Genomic DNA, 15,852 nt, shown 5'->3' on the forward strand with positions numbered 1-15,852 from the left:
CACAGAGGGCAGCACCACGGCCGGCCTCGCATCAGTCAGCCGCGCGTGTCAGTGCTTCGCGACACTATTTACGGAACATGCGCAGTGGGCTCGTTCTTTTCCCAGTGCAGCGGAGTCTAAACCCCAGTCTTTAGACTCCCGTCTCCCGGCTAACGGAGGTCAAAAAGACTACAAAATGGTCAGTACATCAGCACAATACGCACCTATATCAATACATAAGACTGCTGCTGTATGTGTTGTGCCGTTTCCTGCGTGAAAATAATTTTGGATGGGATTGGATGATGTTAGATTGCGTCCCAGCGAGTTTCGCCGGGGCTGGCTCCAACGTGGCCTAATGGCTGCTGTTTGCGATTCTGGACTTGTAATGTCAGGAGGTCTTCCTGTGCCTTTACACACTGACGCCTGGTAAAAGTTTACTTGTAATTTTAGATCTGACGAGCAGCAGATATCTCTTGCGTGTTCTCGAAAGTCTAGTGACTTTGAATTAGAAGCCATCCCCATATTATGAAGTTGTTTCCGTCGTCAAAGTGAATTGATCCCAGGCCTTAAAGGGTTACCCTTTGCAGTAACTGCCGTGAATCCTGCTTGCGTAGTATCGTTGATCAGTTTAGTTTTCCGCCGAGATGCTGCGGTGTCGGAGTCCGGGCTCCCTGTTCCTGTCATGCCCAGCTTGCTGGTGCTGCTGCTTCCCCGAGCCCAGGGGCGCACTCACCCACGGCGTTTTTCTTCTGGTCTTTGCAGGGCTTCGTCAAAGTAGTTAAGAATAAGTCTTACTTCAAGAGGTACCAGGTGAAATTCCGCAGGAGGAGAGGTAAGGGGTGCCGCCGTCCCCGCCAGCATCGCCGGGTCGCCCCCCGGAGTTTCCGCTGACATGGCCGCTCCGCGGTGCGGCTGAGCTCAAGTGTCGCTCGCTTGGTCTTGGGCGGCGATTTCACTGCTGTGCTGTGCGTGGCCGCCCGTCGGGAGTGCTGTCTTGGCTGTTAACGCGTGTGGTTCCTTTCAGAGGGGAAGACGGACTACTATGCCCGCAAGCGCCTGGTGGTGCAGGACAAGAACAAGTACAACACGCCCAAGTACAGGATGATCGTCCGCTTCACCAACAGGGACATCATCTGCCAGGTGAGCTGCCCCCCCCTGCCCTGCCCTGCCCTGTCCCGGCCTGCTGCGTGTGTCTCTGCCTGGCTGACACTGGGGCCTGCTCTCTCCCCAGATCGCCTACGCCAAGATTGAGGGGGATATGATCGTCTGCGCTGCCTACTCCCACGAGCTGCCCAAGTACGGTGTCACCGTGGGCTTGACGAACTACGCTGCGGCCTACTGCACTGGGCTGCTGCTGGCCCGCAGGGTAAGGCTGTGGCCGGGCGGCACTGGGGGGCTGAGCTCGCAGGGGCTGGGCTGTCTGCAGTTGGACACTGTCCTCGGCGTGGACGTGGTGTTCAGGTCTGGGTGGCAGTTCTGCTGCGTAGGGATGTGTTCGTCCAGCACGACAGTGGTCGCAGTGTGATCCGTGTGGATGTTTCCTAGATCGTACCCTGCAGTCTTCAGTCCGTCTTTGTCACGCCACTTGGTAGAAGAGTGAAGCGTTGGGAGACTGCGAGGGGTTGTCATTTTGTACGTAGGAATGCACCCATTAGCTGTTTGCGGAGGTGGCTCTGTGGCTCAGGATCTGCGCCTGTGGCTGGAAGGTTGCCGGTTCAAATCCTGCAGCTGGCTGAAGAATCCTACTCTGTTGGGCCCCTGAGCAAGGCCCTTCACCCCAGCTGCTCCAGGGGCGCCGTATAAATGGCTGACCCTGCGCTCTGACTCCCAGTTTCTCTCCCTGTGTCTCATGGAGAGCAAGCTGGGGTATGTGAAAAGACAAAATTCCTATTGCAAGAAATTGTATATGGCCAATAAAGTGATCTTAAAAAGCTGCTTCCATAGTATTCTCGTTGGCCTTGGTGCGTGTCAAGTAAGTTCAGTGTGCTTATATAAGTACTGCCTAACTGTTTACTGCTTCATTGGTAGAGCAATGCCTAGTTTAAAAGCAAGAGGGCCTTCCAACTGGGGGTGTTTTGTAGTGGCAGTTTTAGGTGCATTTGTATGAAGAGCCTTATATAGGAGGGTGCACATCCTTCTCGGAAGCAACAGCAGGTCTTCATACAGCAGATCAGGGGGAGGAGTGAAACTGCTTCAGCAGGTAAGAGGGAACCTGAGGGGCGCCAGATTCATCAGGCAGAAAGTGGTGTTTAGGCAGGATACTGGGTTTAACGGCCCTACCCTTATGCTCAGTGCTGTAGGTTACTCACTGCCCAGGTCGGTCTGCGCTTGTATCTCAAAAATCTCAAATGCTCTCCCTGCAGCTGCTGACCAAGTTTGGCCTGGACAAGGTGTACGAGGGTCAGGTTGAGGTGACTGGGGACGAGTACAATGTGGAGAGCATCGACGACCAGCCGGGGGCGTTCACCTGCTACCTGGACGCTGGCCTGGCCAGGACCACAACCGGCAACAAAGTGTTCGGTGCTCTGAAGGGCGCTGTGGACGGAGGGCTGTCCATCCCCCACAGGTAGCTGCCTTGGGCTGGGACCTTCTTGGTGTGCAGGGGAGATGTTCAGTGTCCTGCTTGGCCCCTGTTTTGGTCAATGTCTTTGTCACATGTGCAGCAGAGTTAGTTGGAAATCATGTTTGGGTGTTCAGTAGAGCTGCATGCAAACTGGGCTACATATTGTTGAAAAGTAGGTTCTGCTCTACAAGTTTCTCTTGAACTGATAGTGTAAAGACAGAAATCCTGAATTTGTCCATGCTGTGGCTGTCTTGACCTGCGCCTCTGACTTGTGGGTCTGTCGTGTGTCTCCAGCACCAAGCGTTTCCCTGGCTACGACTCGGAGAGCAAGGAGTTCAACGCAGAGGTCCACCGCAAGCACATCATGGGCCAGAACGTGGCGGAGTACATGCGCTTGCTGATGGAGGAGGACGAGGAAGCGTACAAGAAGCAGTTCTCTCGGTTCATCAAGAACGGCGTGACTGCAGACGCAGTAAGAGCAGCTGGAGCCCGTAGCCGCCTCTACAGAGGGAAACCTCTCTGGCTTGGGGAGACGAGCAGGAAGAGAGATTTGTTGTGGTGTAGGATGGTTGGAATGCACACAGCTGCTTGATGATGACCTCTTGCACACTGAGCGAACTGTAGTTGGTCCTTGGTTTGCATTTGTGATGTGAGCTTTTCAAGACGGGGCTGAGAGCAGCTATGTCGCTGGATAAAGCTATGCTGGGACATAGTTTTTGTTGATTTTTGTTGGTCAGTTATCAATGCGCGCAACTTGCTGTTTGTAGGCAGTAATTAGCAGGTAGTATTTTCTTTTCTACACAGCACTACAGGGACTTGCAGAGTAGGCTATGGGCTCTGCTTGATCTTCTGAGCTTTGTTGCATTGAAACTGTTCTGTTTAGTCTGTACAGGATTGGTAGGAAAAGACTGCACCTAGCAAATGTCCATTTTTGTAGTGCTGCTAAAAAAGTGGGAGCTGTACCTAATTGAATTACCTAACATAGCGTTACCATGTTTGAGTTGTGTAGAGGTTATTTTCTGCTGTGCCATGTAAGAAGGGTCAGTATCTTGCACGGGAAAATAGAACAGCTGATGGTTTCTTTAGTGAGTTGGGTAGGTTTGATTGAAGCACAGCAGCACATGTGCAAATCAGCCGGCAGATGTTATTTTTTCTGCAACAGCTGTATGATTCTAGACGGCTGCTGACCGTACAGCCCTTTGGGCTTCATTACTCTGTTCCTGTGTGTTTGGAAATGAGGGTGAAACCTGTCACAAAGTTGCGGTTGAGCCACGGCAAGTGCTCTAGGGTGTCTTGTGAATGTGAGAGCTCAGGTGGTCGGTCTTTGATTCCTGCAGATGGAGGAGATGTACAAAAAGGCTCACGCTACTATCCGAGAGAATCCTGTCCACGAAAAGAAGCCCACAAAAGAAGTCAAGAAGAAGAGGTAGGTCTCTTTTCTTACAGCAGTTCTTTCACCGAGGCGTGCCTGAGGCGTCCTGCAGCCCTGCCTGCTGTCTCGGCACACGAGTCGTGTTTGAAAGCCACTTTTAATAAAAACAATATAATATATGAAGGAAGCTTCCTATATTGGATGCTTTTATCTAAAGCGATTTGTTTTTGCACCCATTTATACAGCTGGCTGTTTTATTGGCTCGGCGTGGGTGAACAACAGTGGCCTGTTTGAGATACAAATCTACAACTTTCTAGACAGAAGAATAGTAACAGGGCTCCAAATGGCGGCCCAAAATCTGTCGCAAGCATCGTCAGTGCTTCATTCATGCACTTTCTTTTCCTTAGTCTTGCCTTGTTTACCTGAAAGGTGGATTTATAAATTGGTGCATCTGGGTTTCAACAGTTTTGCAAAGAAGGATCGTCTCTTCCTCAAAGGAACATCAGCCACTGCATCTGAATTAAATGCTTTCTGTTGTGTGGGTTGATCCTGGAAGCCCATATGTCACTGACAAAGCTGTCATTGAGAGACATTTCAAATTTGGTTATGCATGGTGCTTGCAAGTGTATACACGTTGGTCTAAATTCACCCGAACTTGATCCCATTGCTGGCAATCTTCAGCCATGAATGTGAGCTCTTGTGAAGGTGTAACCGTGCTGCGTGCTAATTTGCGTGTGCTGTTACAGGTGGAACCGTGCCAAGATGTCTCTGGCTCAGAGAAAGGACCGTGTCGCTCAGAAGAAGGCCAGCTTCCTCCGAGCACAGGAACAGGCTGCAGCCGACAGCTAAAGAGGTGGCCTCTGCTACTACCCACGGCACAATGCGTCTTTTGATTTAATAAACAATTTCAAAAAGACGCGTGGGTTTGTGGAGTGATTGCATTTGTGCTCATTAAATTTCTACAGCACAAGCACGGGTGCACGGTGCTTTTCTTAGAGTCGTCTTGTTTCTTCGTTCCTCTGTACTTGGACTTGACGAGGACTGTGTTCTTGCAGTGCGTTTAGCTCAAATGAGGTGTTGATGGCTGGAAAAGGAGGAAAAACTAAATCCCACTAACTTGGGTTATGGGCCAGTACTTGCGAAAGGTCACTAACGAGAAGTCGCAGTTGGGCCCTTCGAGGTTGTTAGAAGCTAAGTGCCTGTGGATCTCTTGTGGCCATTTCATGAGAGAGGGTGCGCTAGCAGGTTAGGCCAACTCAGCTGGGGTGGTTTGTTCCACAATCCCACAACTGTTAGTGTAAAGAACTCTTTTACATATACTTCCACATCCCACTTTCGATTGTCCTCACGAGTTTACTCGGAAGAAATCCACCGGCTTGGCTCAAGACTCTTGTGTCCCCTTGGTTTCTTCTGTCCAAGACTAAAGAGACTCAGTTCCTTCAGCCTGTTGAGCGTGGGACCCCGTTAACCGGCGGAATGGGTCTGGTTTCTCTTTCCTGTCCTGACGCCAGAGAGACTGTTACCTCCAAATTCTGTACCCGATTCTAAAGGGAAGTGCACTGCACAAATTTTAATATTCCTTGACTTAAATTCTACGCTATGCTAGAAGTTGGCCTTGTTGTCCTCCTTGTTTAGAACATAAGAAAGAGCCAGGGGCTTGCTGATGCATCATGTATGTGAACGGTGCTCTTTTCCATTATAAAACCGTTTTTCTCTGCCTGCCTGGGAAACTGCACTTCTGTTAACACGGGCCTCAGGGTTGACCAGTCTTTTGACAACAAGCACTTTAAACAGGAAAAACAGTACAAAAGTGTGGCTAAAGAACACCATTGAATACAGAAGTATGAAGGGAATAGCAGCTTCTGTTTTCATGAGTCCATTTTAAAAAGGGGGCTACAAATTATGAATCATCCAATAGTCAAGAGGAAGTTTTCACGCTTTTTTTTAAGACCGCCTACCTCCATTTGGGCAATATTGCAGCAGAAAAAAAAATGTGAAAGGCACTTCTGTATCCCACAATTTTGACTTTTTGAAGAAAAACTGAACATGCCATCCCCACAAGCAGTGCCTACGTAAGTTGCCCTGCAGTTTATTCAACAAGTTATTTTGAGTTCAATGGCTAGGTGGCACTGTTGTGCCACAGGTTCCTGATTCTGGATCAGGGAAATTCCTGCAAAGGTCTTAAAATGGCTTATATGTGGCCTCTGTGAAGCCATTCTTGGTGGTGGTCAGCGAGCACTGCGGTGCCTGACTCCAGGCACGAAGCAGCAGTGTTTATACAATGTCCGGAAGCATGCGTGTCTTTATTCCCAGGGTGCCTTTCTGCCCTCACAGGTGTGAGCTGTCAGTGACTTGGAAAAAAGTACTGTTGCGAATCTGTTGCCAGCTCACGTGGATTATTAATATCACAGAGCAGCGGTCTACTTGGGGGAGATTTCAAACTTAAATGTGACAAAATTCCTCCTCTGCTACTCATGGCTCCCTGTCTCCCAAGTCTGCTGCATGGTGGGGGTCTGCCTGGATGTTCTCCAGCTGATGGAGGGGAAGCACCACAACTATTGTGCAGAATCCCAGCGCAGTGTTTCACCAGTCATTTACCAAGGAGTGAGGGAAAACTGGGTGTGAGACGAGCCTCCTGCTCAGGCTGCTGTTACTTTCCCTGGGAAGTAGGCTGATCCTATCTCTCGTAAAAATAAATCTGACTTTCCAGAGTAGAGGGCAAACCAAACGATCAAGCAAACACTGAACACTATCCCTGTGTAAGATATACATACAGAAGTCTGGCCCTGTTAGAACTCACACAGACCTTTCACTGTTACAACAGTCAAATGCAAATAAACAGCACTGGAGTTGGAACATCACTGGAAGAGAGCTGCAGGAAAGTTAGTTTTAAAGGAGAACAATGTCTTTGCAGAGGGGACTGCTTCTTTTAAATCTTCAAAAAGTAGGTCACAATTTCATCTTGCTGAACTGGGTCTTTCATCACAGATTTTCTGCAAGGCTCACTGTACCTGCTTTTTTTTTTGTATTCCTTACAGACATGGTAAGAACACACCAGTTTGTATTTTGTACTTTTCTTTAATGTGCAAATTCATCATGCTAACTTTTAATTTCATTTCCTCAGACAAGATTTATTTTCTGGATGTAGCAATTCATTCGGAAACAGCAGCAATGGCTTTCACAGAATGAAGTAAATAGTGGTTTTTCTTTGATGTAAAAAAACAAATCTTGAAACATTACAGATAACGACGTACTCGCAAGAAACATGAAGATTTAATGAGTGAGGCAACGGCAGCACCAAAATGCTGTAATTCATGAACTTCCTTCAGAAGTGGTAAACATCCTACTGCGGTATGTAGTGGATTTAAGAACATTTCAGCTCGCCCGTGTTTCTTCTGTAGGCACCCCGCCTCCCTCTTTCTCCAGCCCCCTTGTCGCGGCAAGCTCTCATCTTTATGGCACAGATGATCAACAAAGTAAAATAACCAGTCAAAATTGTCTCAGAAGTACAGTACCAGATTCCCAATGTACACAGTACACAAACGAAACAAAGGCTCACTCGCGTTTTTCCCAGCTGGTCCGCCACCTTCTTCGGCGGCCGCTGAGCTCGGGCCGAGTTCTGAGAGGCTCGGGGGGCGGGGCAGAGGCCTGGCCTGGCCCGGCCCGGCCCGGCAGGGCTCTAGGAGTCTTTCGTGTGGGATATCTTCTTCCACAGCAGCGTTTTCAAGTTGTTCAGTATGAGGGAGTGCTCCATCTCCATCTGGTCCGCGGAGCCGCGCAGGGCGATGCAGGAGTACAGCTGCTTCTCCAGCTCCTCGCGGATCTCGGAGGGCGCCCCCCGCAGGAGGTAGTCCTTCAGGGACTGGCAGGCCTTGGCCAGGTTGGGGCGGGTCACCTCCGCGGTGCAGCGCTTCTTCGTCTGGTCGCAGGTGGTGCGGCAGTCGGCGCCGTAGACGCAGTCCTCGTCGGCCTCGCAGCGCCGGTCCCGGATGAGCTCCCGGAAGGCCGCCTCCGGCACCACCTTGCGCATGTCCACCACCTTCAGGTCGTGCTTGTCGTTGTAGCCGAAGCTGCCGGCACTCATGTCGCACACCAGGAAGTTCCCGAAGGTGCCGTGGAAGATGTCCTCCACGAACTCCAGCAGCCCGATGGAGATCTTGGCCTTCCGGGGCCAGGAGGGGGTGAACCACTGGTCCATGCTGCGGCGCAGGCCCGCGGGGATCCACAGCTCCACCAGCCAGGGGACGCTGATGCCGTACAAGGAGGTGTACTGCACCTTCTCCATCACGTACAGGTCCCCGCAGAAGCCCAGGAGCTTGGGGGTGTGCTCCTTGTCCTGCAGCGTCACCATCAGCAGGAACTCGTTCAGCTGCAGCAGTGCCCAGGTGGACTTGGCCTCTGCCAGGGAGATGTGGCCGTCCTTGTTCCCGTCGGCCACCGCCAGCACCAGGCTCGCCAGATCCAGCAGGTTCGCCTGGTCGCCCACCTTCGCCTGGGCAGCAGGGGGGGGGGGGGAGAGAAAACAGCCTCAGCTCCCACCTCCACTCGTACATTGCAGCACGCAGCACAGAAATACTGCTGGAGCTTAGCGCAGCTTGATTGGTAAGCGTTGGGGACTTCAACGCACGCTGCCAGTGGTAATTAATCGTTTACTCTCAGAAGAAATCCCAAGAAGATTCTCCGTGCCTTATCTGGAAAACTAACCACATTCACCGACAGATGGGCGTGGAGGGTCTCTTTACACCCCCTTAGTAAAATGATCTAGTTATCTCGCTACAGCAGAGCTTTTCTTGAAGCACGCTTTTATATAGCATGCACCCAAGACCTTCAGCTAACGAAAAGGGGGTTCTGCCATTTTGGAAACACCCTGTGTAATTGCACATCGTGCCCAGTAAACAGGACCATTTCAACAGGGGTGGGACTGGCACCTTTAAAAGGCTGAAGACCATCTCTTTGAACTTCTCCACTGACGTCCCCCGGGTGGGCTTGTCGAACAGCACGGCCTCTTTCCTGGGCTCCATCTCTGACCCCAGGTCATAACGAAGGACCTCCTCCAGCTGACATTTTACCACACCTTCTAAGTCTCCCCAGCTCCCGATGTACACCTAGGAAAGAGCAGAGTCCACCTGAGCCAGGTGTGAGCGCCCCCTCTGGCACACACCGGTGACGCGCAGCGCAACGCACTCTCCTCCCTCCTGTAGGTCCTGCTTACAGCTGGGGCAGAGGCTGCTGGCCTCCCCACGCTGTGAGAGCAGTGCTGTACGCCTCTGAAGTACAGGTCAAGTCAAGGGCACTCACTACCCAAGGACTGAGTCCTGCTAACGTAGCACCCATTCGAGAAAAGGGACTGCAGATATGCGAGTCTTAAGTATTGTGTTACATGTAAGGTTATTGAAACTGTAACTGGAACATAATTAAACTCTCGTTTATTTAGAAATAGAAACCCAAGCAGATACTCAACATGGTTTTTAGAAAAGGCTGAACTAAATCTTAAAAGAGTTCTTTGAACAAGCAACAGTTGTAATGGACACACAGGTATGTTTAGATTAAAGTCTCTCAGAAAAGGTGAGACCCTGGGAATCAACTACCAAGGACCACACAGGCCACACGGGCCAAACGGTCTCCCCTGGTATATAACCTTTCTGATGTTCCAACAACATGCCAAGTTGTAGGACCGTCATTTTGCGGCTCTTATTTTATTTAGAACTTCAACAGCCTTTCATTCACAGTGCACTCTGTGTAGTCCTGGTTTCCTGAAAAGGGGAGGTTTGTGTCTGGCCTGGCGCCTTCTCTCGGGCAGAGAGAGGCAGGAATCCGGCTGGCAGACAGACTGCGCAAGGCCTGCAGCAGGAGGAAGGGAAATGACACGACGAGAGCAGAGGACTGTCCAGACTCCTGCAGATGATGACCTCCACTGTGGAGGAGCCGGCCCAGACCAGCTGTGCTCCTGCTGGTCTCGCGCCCCAGGCAGGGGGCTGGAGAGGGGAGAGAGAGAAGTGCAACACAAAACTACTGCCGGGCTTCACGCAGTTTGATCTGTAAGCACTGGAGACTTTGACACGCCCTGCCAGTGTGATTCATTGTTTATTTTCAGAAGAAATCCAAGAAAATCCTCCATGCCTTCTCTGGAAAATGAACCACATTCACAGACAGATGAGCGCAGGGGTTCTCTTTTCACCCCCTTGGCGGATTGAGGAACGTCACTGAGACGTCTTCTCCAGGATCCTATAAAAGCAAATACCCCCATAGCAGCTAGAAGATCAGGTCATATCCTGGATGGTCAGGTTCAGATGGCGTGGAGAATGCATACAAACATGTGTTTACACCTACAGAAACTGCAGATGTGTGCTGGGATGTGCAGTCAATCAGAAACTGGATCAGAACAATTCCAGATTCATTGTTTTTAACACATCCACCATGCGACAGCTACACAATCCTGTTTACAAGGTCAGTAGAATTACATCCAGACCTCAATGAGCGCTGGCAAAATCTGAGCTCTTCTGAAAGGTCTCCAAGTAAATTCAGCTCCCTTATTGAGTATGACATTTCCTGTAGGCCAGGAAAACGTCTGGTTTCTCTCTGTTCTTCTGCTGATAATCAGTTCTTCATCCATGAGCGTGTTTCCTTGGGTTCTTGTAGCTTATAGTGGAAGGATCAGTCCTTTGGTGTGTACCAGCCTACTGCAAGCCCACATATATCATAATGATAATGAACGTTACCCACAGCACTAGTTACTTGCTCAAAGAAATCCAGCAGCTTAATTAGGCACAATCTCTGTCTACTAAAATCAACCTGGCTCATTCTCCTAGGATGCTTTTAAATGTGGTTTACATTTTAAAACATTTTTAGATCAGTGTTTCAGTTTTCATTCCAACTGTACCTCTCTTGGATCATCACAGTCTTAGACTTTCCTCCCTTTCGGTCCTTAAGGAGTGGGACAAGCTGAGGAAGCAGAAGCAGCCAGACAGCCGTGTGAGGTGCTGGGTTCAGCTGCCCAGCTGCCCAGCTGCCCTCTGACTCAGGCTGAAGCCACGCTTACGGCACTGACCATGACAGTGTTTCAGTGTCACCCCCACCTGTGTCTGCACATCATCAGATCATAAGGAGAGCTGTCTGGGAAGCCGTTAAGGAGCAACAGTTTTAAACCGAGCTGAATCAGGATTCTGCTCAGCTCCTGGAAATGACTAACTGAAATGAGACGTCCGAAAGTGAAAGCATTACAGCTTACTTTGATTATCTGGTTTAATTAAGGGTCCCATGAGCTCAGCTGGACAGAACCCCAGGAGACGCAGGACTACTGCAGGACTAGGGCTGGGAAACAGACCTGTGACGTGTCGAAGGACAGTGGAAATGCGCTGGCGCTGGTGCTGTGTTGACTGCGGAGACCCTCACCTGGTTGTTGGGCTTGGCCGAGAGACACTTCCCCAGGTACAGCGTTTCCTTATCGCACAGGCTGCTGCAGGCCGAGCCGTCGATCACGCCCTTCCTGTATCTATCACACTGACACACACAAGACGGCCCGTTTTAACACCTTGCGGCTTCCACCCCAAAACACACTGCAGGGATCAAGACCCAGTGTCGCCACGTCCTGTGAAATCTGTCACGACCGATCCCATGCCTAAAACAACTGTCAGTTTACCCAAGATAAAACTATAGATTTTTTTGCGGCGATGGAAATTCATTTTGTCGATTTGCAGCTTTCATCCGCTGGAACTCAGATATGACAGACCTTGACATGCATAACAAGAAGTTATCGGGCCCTCAGCAAGCGGAGAAGAAGGGAAATTCGGACACAGGACAGTCACATTGCAACTCAGATTTCTTCACATTCTCCAGCAGAGGGCTCTGTGTCTTAACACATTCTCCAGGCAAGGCTGAAGGACACTTAATGCACTGCTTTCAAGCCCTGAAGATACTGGCACACACAACTCCATTAGCTTTTCAGTCTTATCTCTTTCTAACCCAAACAATGACAACTGTGCTGACAAAGTGCTTTATCAGACAATCTGATTTCTGTTCTTTCTCACTAAGTTGCGATATTGAATTGAATAACATGCTCATACAGCTCGAGGCACACAGTAAAAAAGAATTAAGAAGGAAAAGCTCTAAAACATTTTGATCATAATCATCACGGCCATGCTCCTGGGCTGAAGCACCTGGAGACCTAGAAATTAAAGACTGACAATTTTCTTTTTCTTGAGCAGCTTTAAGTCTCTCGGGAGGATTTTTTTTTTTTGATCTCTTTCAGTTTTATTTCAGGGCACATGAAACGCAAACACACACTGGAGGAAGTAAGAAACACCAGCCGCTGAATGGGCCAGTGCAACTCCTTCCTGCTTTGTCACCAATTAAATCGTTCAGCTCACTTCCAGGTAGAGCACGCACTGCTGAACACGGCAGCAATTTGGTCTGGGAAACTGAGCCGTTCTGAACAGAAACTGGTCTTTTTATATCGCCCTGGCTCCGCCACCGAGCGAGAAACAGAACAGCCGCAGAGAGAGGAGAGACGGGAATCTCCCAGCCATCCTGTCAGCTTGGAAATGACAAGTTACTCCCACAAAATCCAGATGACCATGACATAGAAACAGGACGTCGCCACTAAGAGAAACTGTTTTTTTTTTTCCAAACAACGTAAGAAAACTGAGAGTGGAGCAATAGCCTACTAGCTAAACATTTCCTAAACACCCTCAAACACATGTGATCCACTGGTGGATGAGACGTTCCTGTGAACTGATGAAGATACAAAACCGATATCTAAGTGTGTAAAAGTTCAACAGACAGTCATCCACTCCAGGAACCGTTTGGTCAAGAAAAAAATGAAGTAATTGAAGAATTCACAAAAACTACTTCGACCTACACCCAGAAGTGGACAAGAATGTCCCTCCTGAGCACAAACAGATTCTCACCGTGAAGTAACTGCCAGAAGAGGCTGACAGGCTGAGCTGATGAATCACATGTTTTTATGAGCTCTGCTGTGTTCGTGCTCCATGCTCTCAGCATATAAAACAGACTGTATGAGCTGAGTTCCCTATTCAGTGAAGTCCTGCCAGTCTAGTACAAGACCTAAAGACTCACAGTGACCCTGCTGGCAGGTTTAGAGTCGATGCTGGCACGAAACACACCAGTGAAACTTCACAGGCTTCAGAAGTGCACCAGCCCTTTTCAGTACAGGAACGCATTTCTCTCAAAACACTTGAGAAAATGGTGACAATTGTGTGTGTGACCAATGAGTCTCAAACTGTACTATATCAAAGTCATGAAAGGGCTTTCCAAAGCCTGTCTCACCACCGGACTGGTGCATTCTGGCGGTGATTTCATTACACTGACAGTGGGTACAGACATATTCATGCAACAAATCAGCTAAAAAAACTAGACAGACTTTTGTACCCCTGACATCATTTGTAAAAGAAGACAAGTAAAAGTAAAACCCAGAATGCTTCTCGGCCTTGAAAGAAACACGAACTCTCCTGCTTTAAAATCTCTTGAGATATTAGTCTAAATTAAACTAGAGGGTTAAAGAGTATAATAATAGACTATCGCCTGCAATTCTTCACAGGCAGCAGATGGCTGAAATGGGAGTTCAGACCGCAATGCATGGTCATCTGTAGATCTCGCTGATGGGTTAATGGGACATGCTCGTTCTGACGTCTGTATCGACGTGCTGGAAGTAATCTGCTAATAGTGTCCTAATCTTCTGAACAGTGCAGCATGTGCAATCTACAGGTACAGTGCACCCTGTGATCTGCGCATTCGAGCTGGAAACTACCTGTCCTTGGTCTGTAGGCCTTCCCTTGCCCCCCAACACCCCCCCAGCCCCGCAGGGACAGACAGGCTACGTACAATGGTGCGCTTGCAGTCGTGGCCTCTGCACAGCTCCGTGTAGGCCGAGTACTGGACGTACACCACCCAGCTGCCGACGAACACCGCCAGCCAGGAGAAGAAGAGGTACTTCACGCGCAAGTAGGAGAAGCGAGCCTGTGGATCACAGCAGAGAGAGAGAGAGAGAGATTGCCATCACCGAGATCCAGCTTCCTCCAGCCCTGCACAGGGAAAACACCTTTACCGTCACGTACCATGGTAGAAACAGGGTCAAAAGTAGTGAAGCACAGTGAGGTGTTACCACTTATGATACAGACCACAGGGGGATGTATGGTTAACCCACAGGACCCACTTCGCCGATCTCCCTCAGCTCACAGCTGGCAGCCCAATGCAGCTCAGCAGGCGTGAGCCTGGTCAGGACCTGGATGGGAGACCTCCTGGGAAAAACTAAGGTTGCTGCTGGAAGAGGTATTAGAGGGGCCAGTAGGGGGCGCTCACCCTGTAGTCCCAACTCTCTGTGGTCATTAAAAATCCCAGGTTGTTTCTCGAAAAGAGTAGGGGTGTTACCCTGGTGTCCTGGCCAAATTTTCCATTGGCCCTTACCCATCATGGCCTCCTAATAACCCCCCTCTCTGAACTGGCTCCATCACTCTGCTCTCCTCCCCAGTGAGAGCTGGTGTGTGGGGAGAGTACTGGAGCATCATCCAAGTGGGGCCGCACACTGGTGGTGGTGGAGGGGATCCCCATGCCCTGTAAACCGTTTTGAGTGGAGTGTCCAGAAAAGCGCTATATAAATGTAAGGAATTATTATTATCAATTTACCCCTGCTCAGGAAACTGTCATATGGGGTCATTCTGTGAGCCGAGAGCCTCTGTACTCGGAGCCCGAGACTCCTGTCACGATCAGCCAGGCGCACAGGTGCGCTGCCGAGATTACTGTTCCAATACACACAAATCCTACTGACGGCTTCTCCTCAAAGGCAATGTGGCAGGATTAAAGGAAAGCTATTCCCCAGAGATCTCCTACCTGGGCTGCAGGGGGGTTGAGCCTGAATATGCTGTATTCATCAAAGGCACCTAAGGCATTCCTCAGAGCAACGTCAAAGCTCCAGCAGGTGTAAGTAACAGATCCACCTGCGTTGACACTGGGGTCATTCTCCTAGCGGCTCTGATGCTCTTCTCAGTAGAGGCATCAGTCATTTCCCTGCTGCAAGCCCAGAGGCAAGAAATGAGCTCATTCTGAAGGTCCTAAAACCTTCAAGACAATATGTTATACAAGTACAGCAACGGATTGGCATCTTCAGCTGCAGAAATAAATAAAAGTATGTGGCACCTTAGAAACCCCAGAACCTGCCACTTCAGAATTAGAAACTGCAGCTGATTGAACCTGGCCACAAGTAACTGCCACTAATAGATTATTAACAGTAACCATAACCTAATATTTAACCATTTTATAAATACACACATTGCTGGCTTGTTCTGTATTTCTACACTGTCATTTCGCTAAACTTAAGCAGTTACCAGAACACTTTGGTATCATTTTTCCAAAGGGAACAGCTCAGCCTGTGCTGCCTGTCTCTTCCACAGACACACAGTGCGGGGCTCTGAGGATAGTGGGGTTCAGTTCCTGCCACATCTGCAGGATTCTGTGAATGGTGCATCTGAAAGAACAGGAACAGGCTGTTTGCTAATGCCGACTTTGTTTGGCAAGCTCTTAATGTGGACTTGGCACGTTCCTTCGGCCACCTGCCAAAGCAGAACAATCCGATCCGCTGTCTGGAATCAGAAACATGCAGGATATCGGTGCGCATTACTTGTGTGCAAATGAGGAGTGGTCACTGGCTACTCAGTGGATTTCTGAGACAATAATTATCTAAATATCTAGTGTCCTAGCGGCACTGCTCACTGTCACAGGTCTTAAAACCCCCACTCTGTTAAAAAAAATGACTGCTCATCGCTGATACCTCCCCTCTGAGACAGGCTCGAACTGGTTGTACAGTCACTGAACAGCTGGCTGAGCTCTTCATAAAGAAGCATCAAGAAGAACTGCGACAGGCATTTCTGCAGGAGCCAATGCCATGTACACTGCTGGAAAAGGGTGGTAAAACTGCATGTGCCTG

At 49.5% G+C, this 15,852-nt stretch overlaps 2 protein-coding genes across 4 annotated transcripts in view; one reads left to right on the forward strand and one right to left on the reverse strand.

Moving 5' to 3' along the window:
- rpl5a (ribosomal protein L5a) lies at positions 1 to 4,830 on the forward strand. The gene is made up of 8 exons (XM_015355186.2): positions 1 to 178; positions 742 to 811; positions 1,004 to 1,119; positions 1,211 to 1,345; positions 2,343 to 2,545; positions 2,837 to 3,014; positions 3,880 to 3,968; positions 4,661 to 4,830. The coding sequence occupies exons 1-8, from the start codon at positions 176 to 178 to the stop codon at positions 4,761 to 4,763; spliced, it is 897 nt and encodes a 298-aa protein (XP_015210672.1). The 5' UTR covers positions 1 to 175; the 3' UTR covers positions 4,764 to 4,830.
- Positions 2,918 to 15,852, reverse strand: part of dipk1aa (divergent protein kinase domain 1Aa) — a 34,401-nt gene continuing 21,466 nt past the window's right edge. For all 3 annotated transcript variants that reach the window (XM_015355175.2, XM_015355173.2, XM_006634694.3), the window contains exons 3-6: positions 13,755 to 13,889; positions 11,307 to 11,414; positions 8,843 to 9,019; positions 2,918 to 8,406 (exon numbers count right to left, since the gene is read on the reverse strand). In XM_015355175.2, the coding sequence (XP_015210661.2) occupies positions 7,594 to 8,406; positions 8,843 to 9,019; positions 11,307 to 11,414; positions 13,755 to 13,889 (1,233 nt within the window). In that variant the 3' untranslated portion in view covers positions 2,918 to 7,593. The remainder of the gene's footprint in view (positions 8,407 to 8,842; positions 9,020 to 11,306; positions 11,415 to 13,754; positions 13,890 to 15,852) is intronic.

Source organism: Lepisosteus oculatus, chromosome 9, assembly GCF_040954835.1.
Source record: "Lepisosteus oculatus isolate fLepOcu1 chromosome 9, fLepOcu1.hap2, whole genome shotgun sequence".
NCBI lineage: Eukaryota > Metazoa > Chordata > Actinopteri > Semionotiformes > Lepisosteidae > Lepisosteus > Lepisosteus oculatus.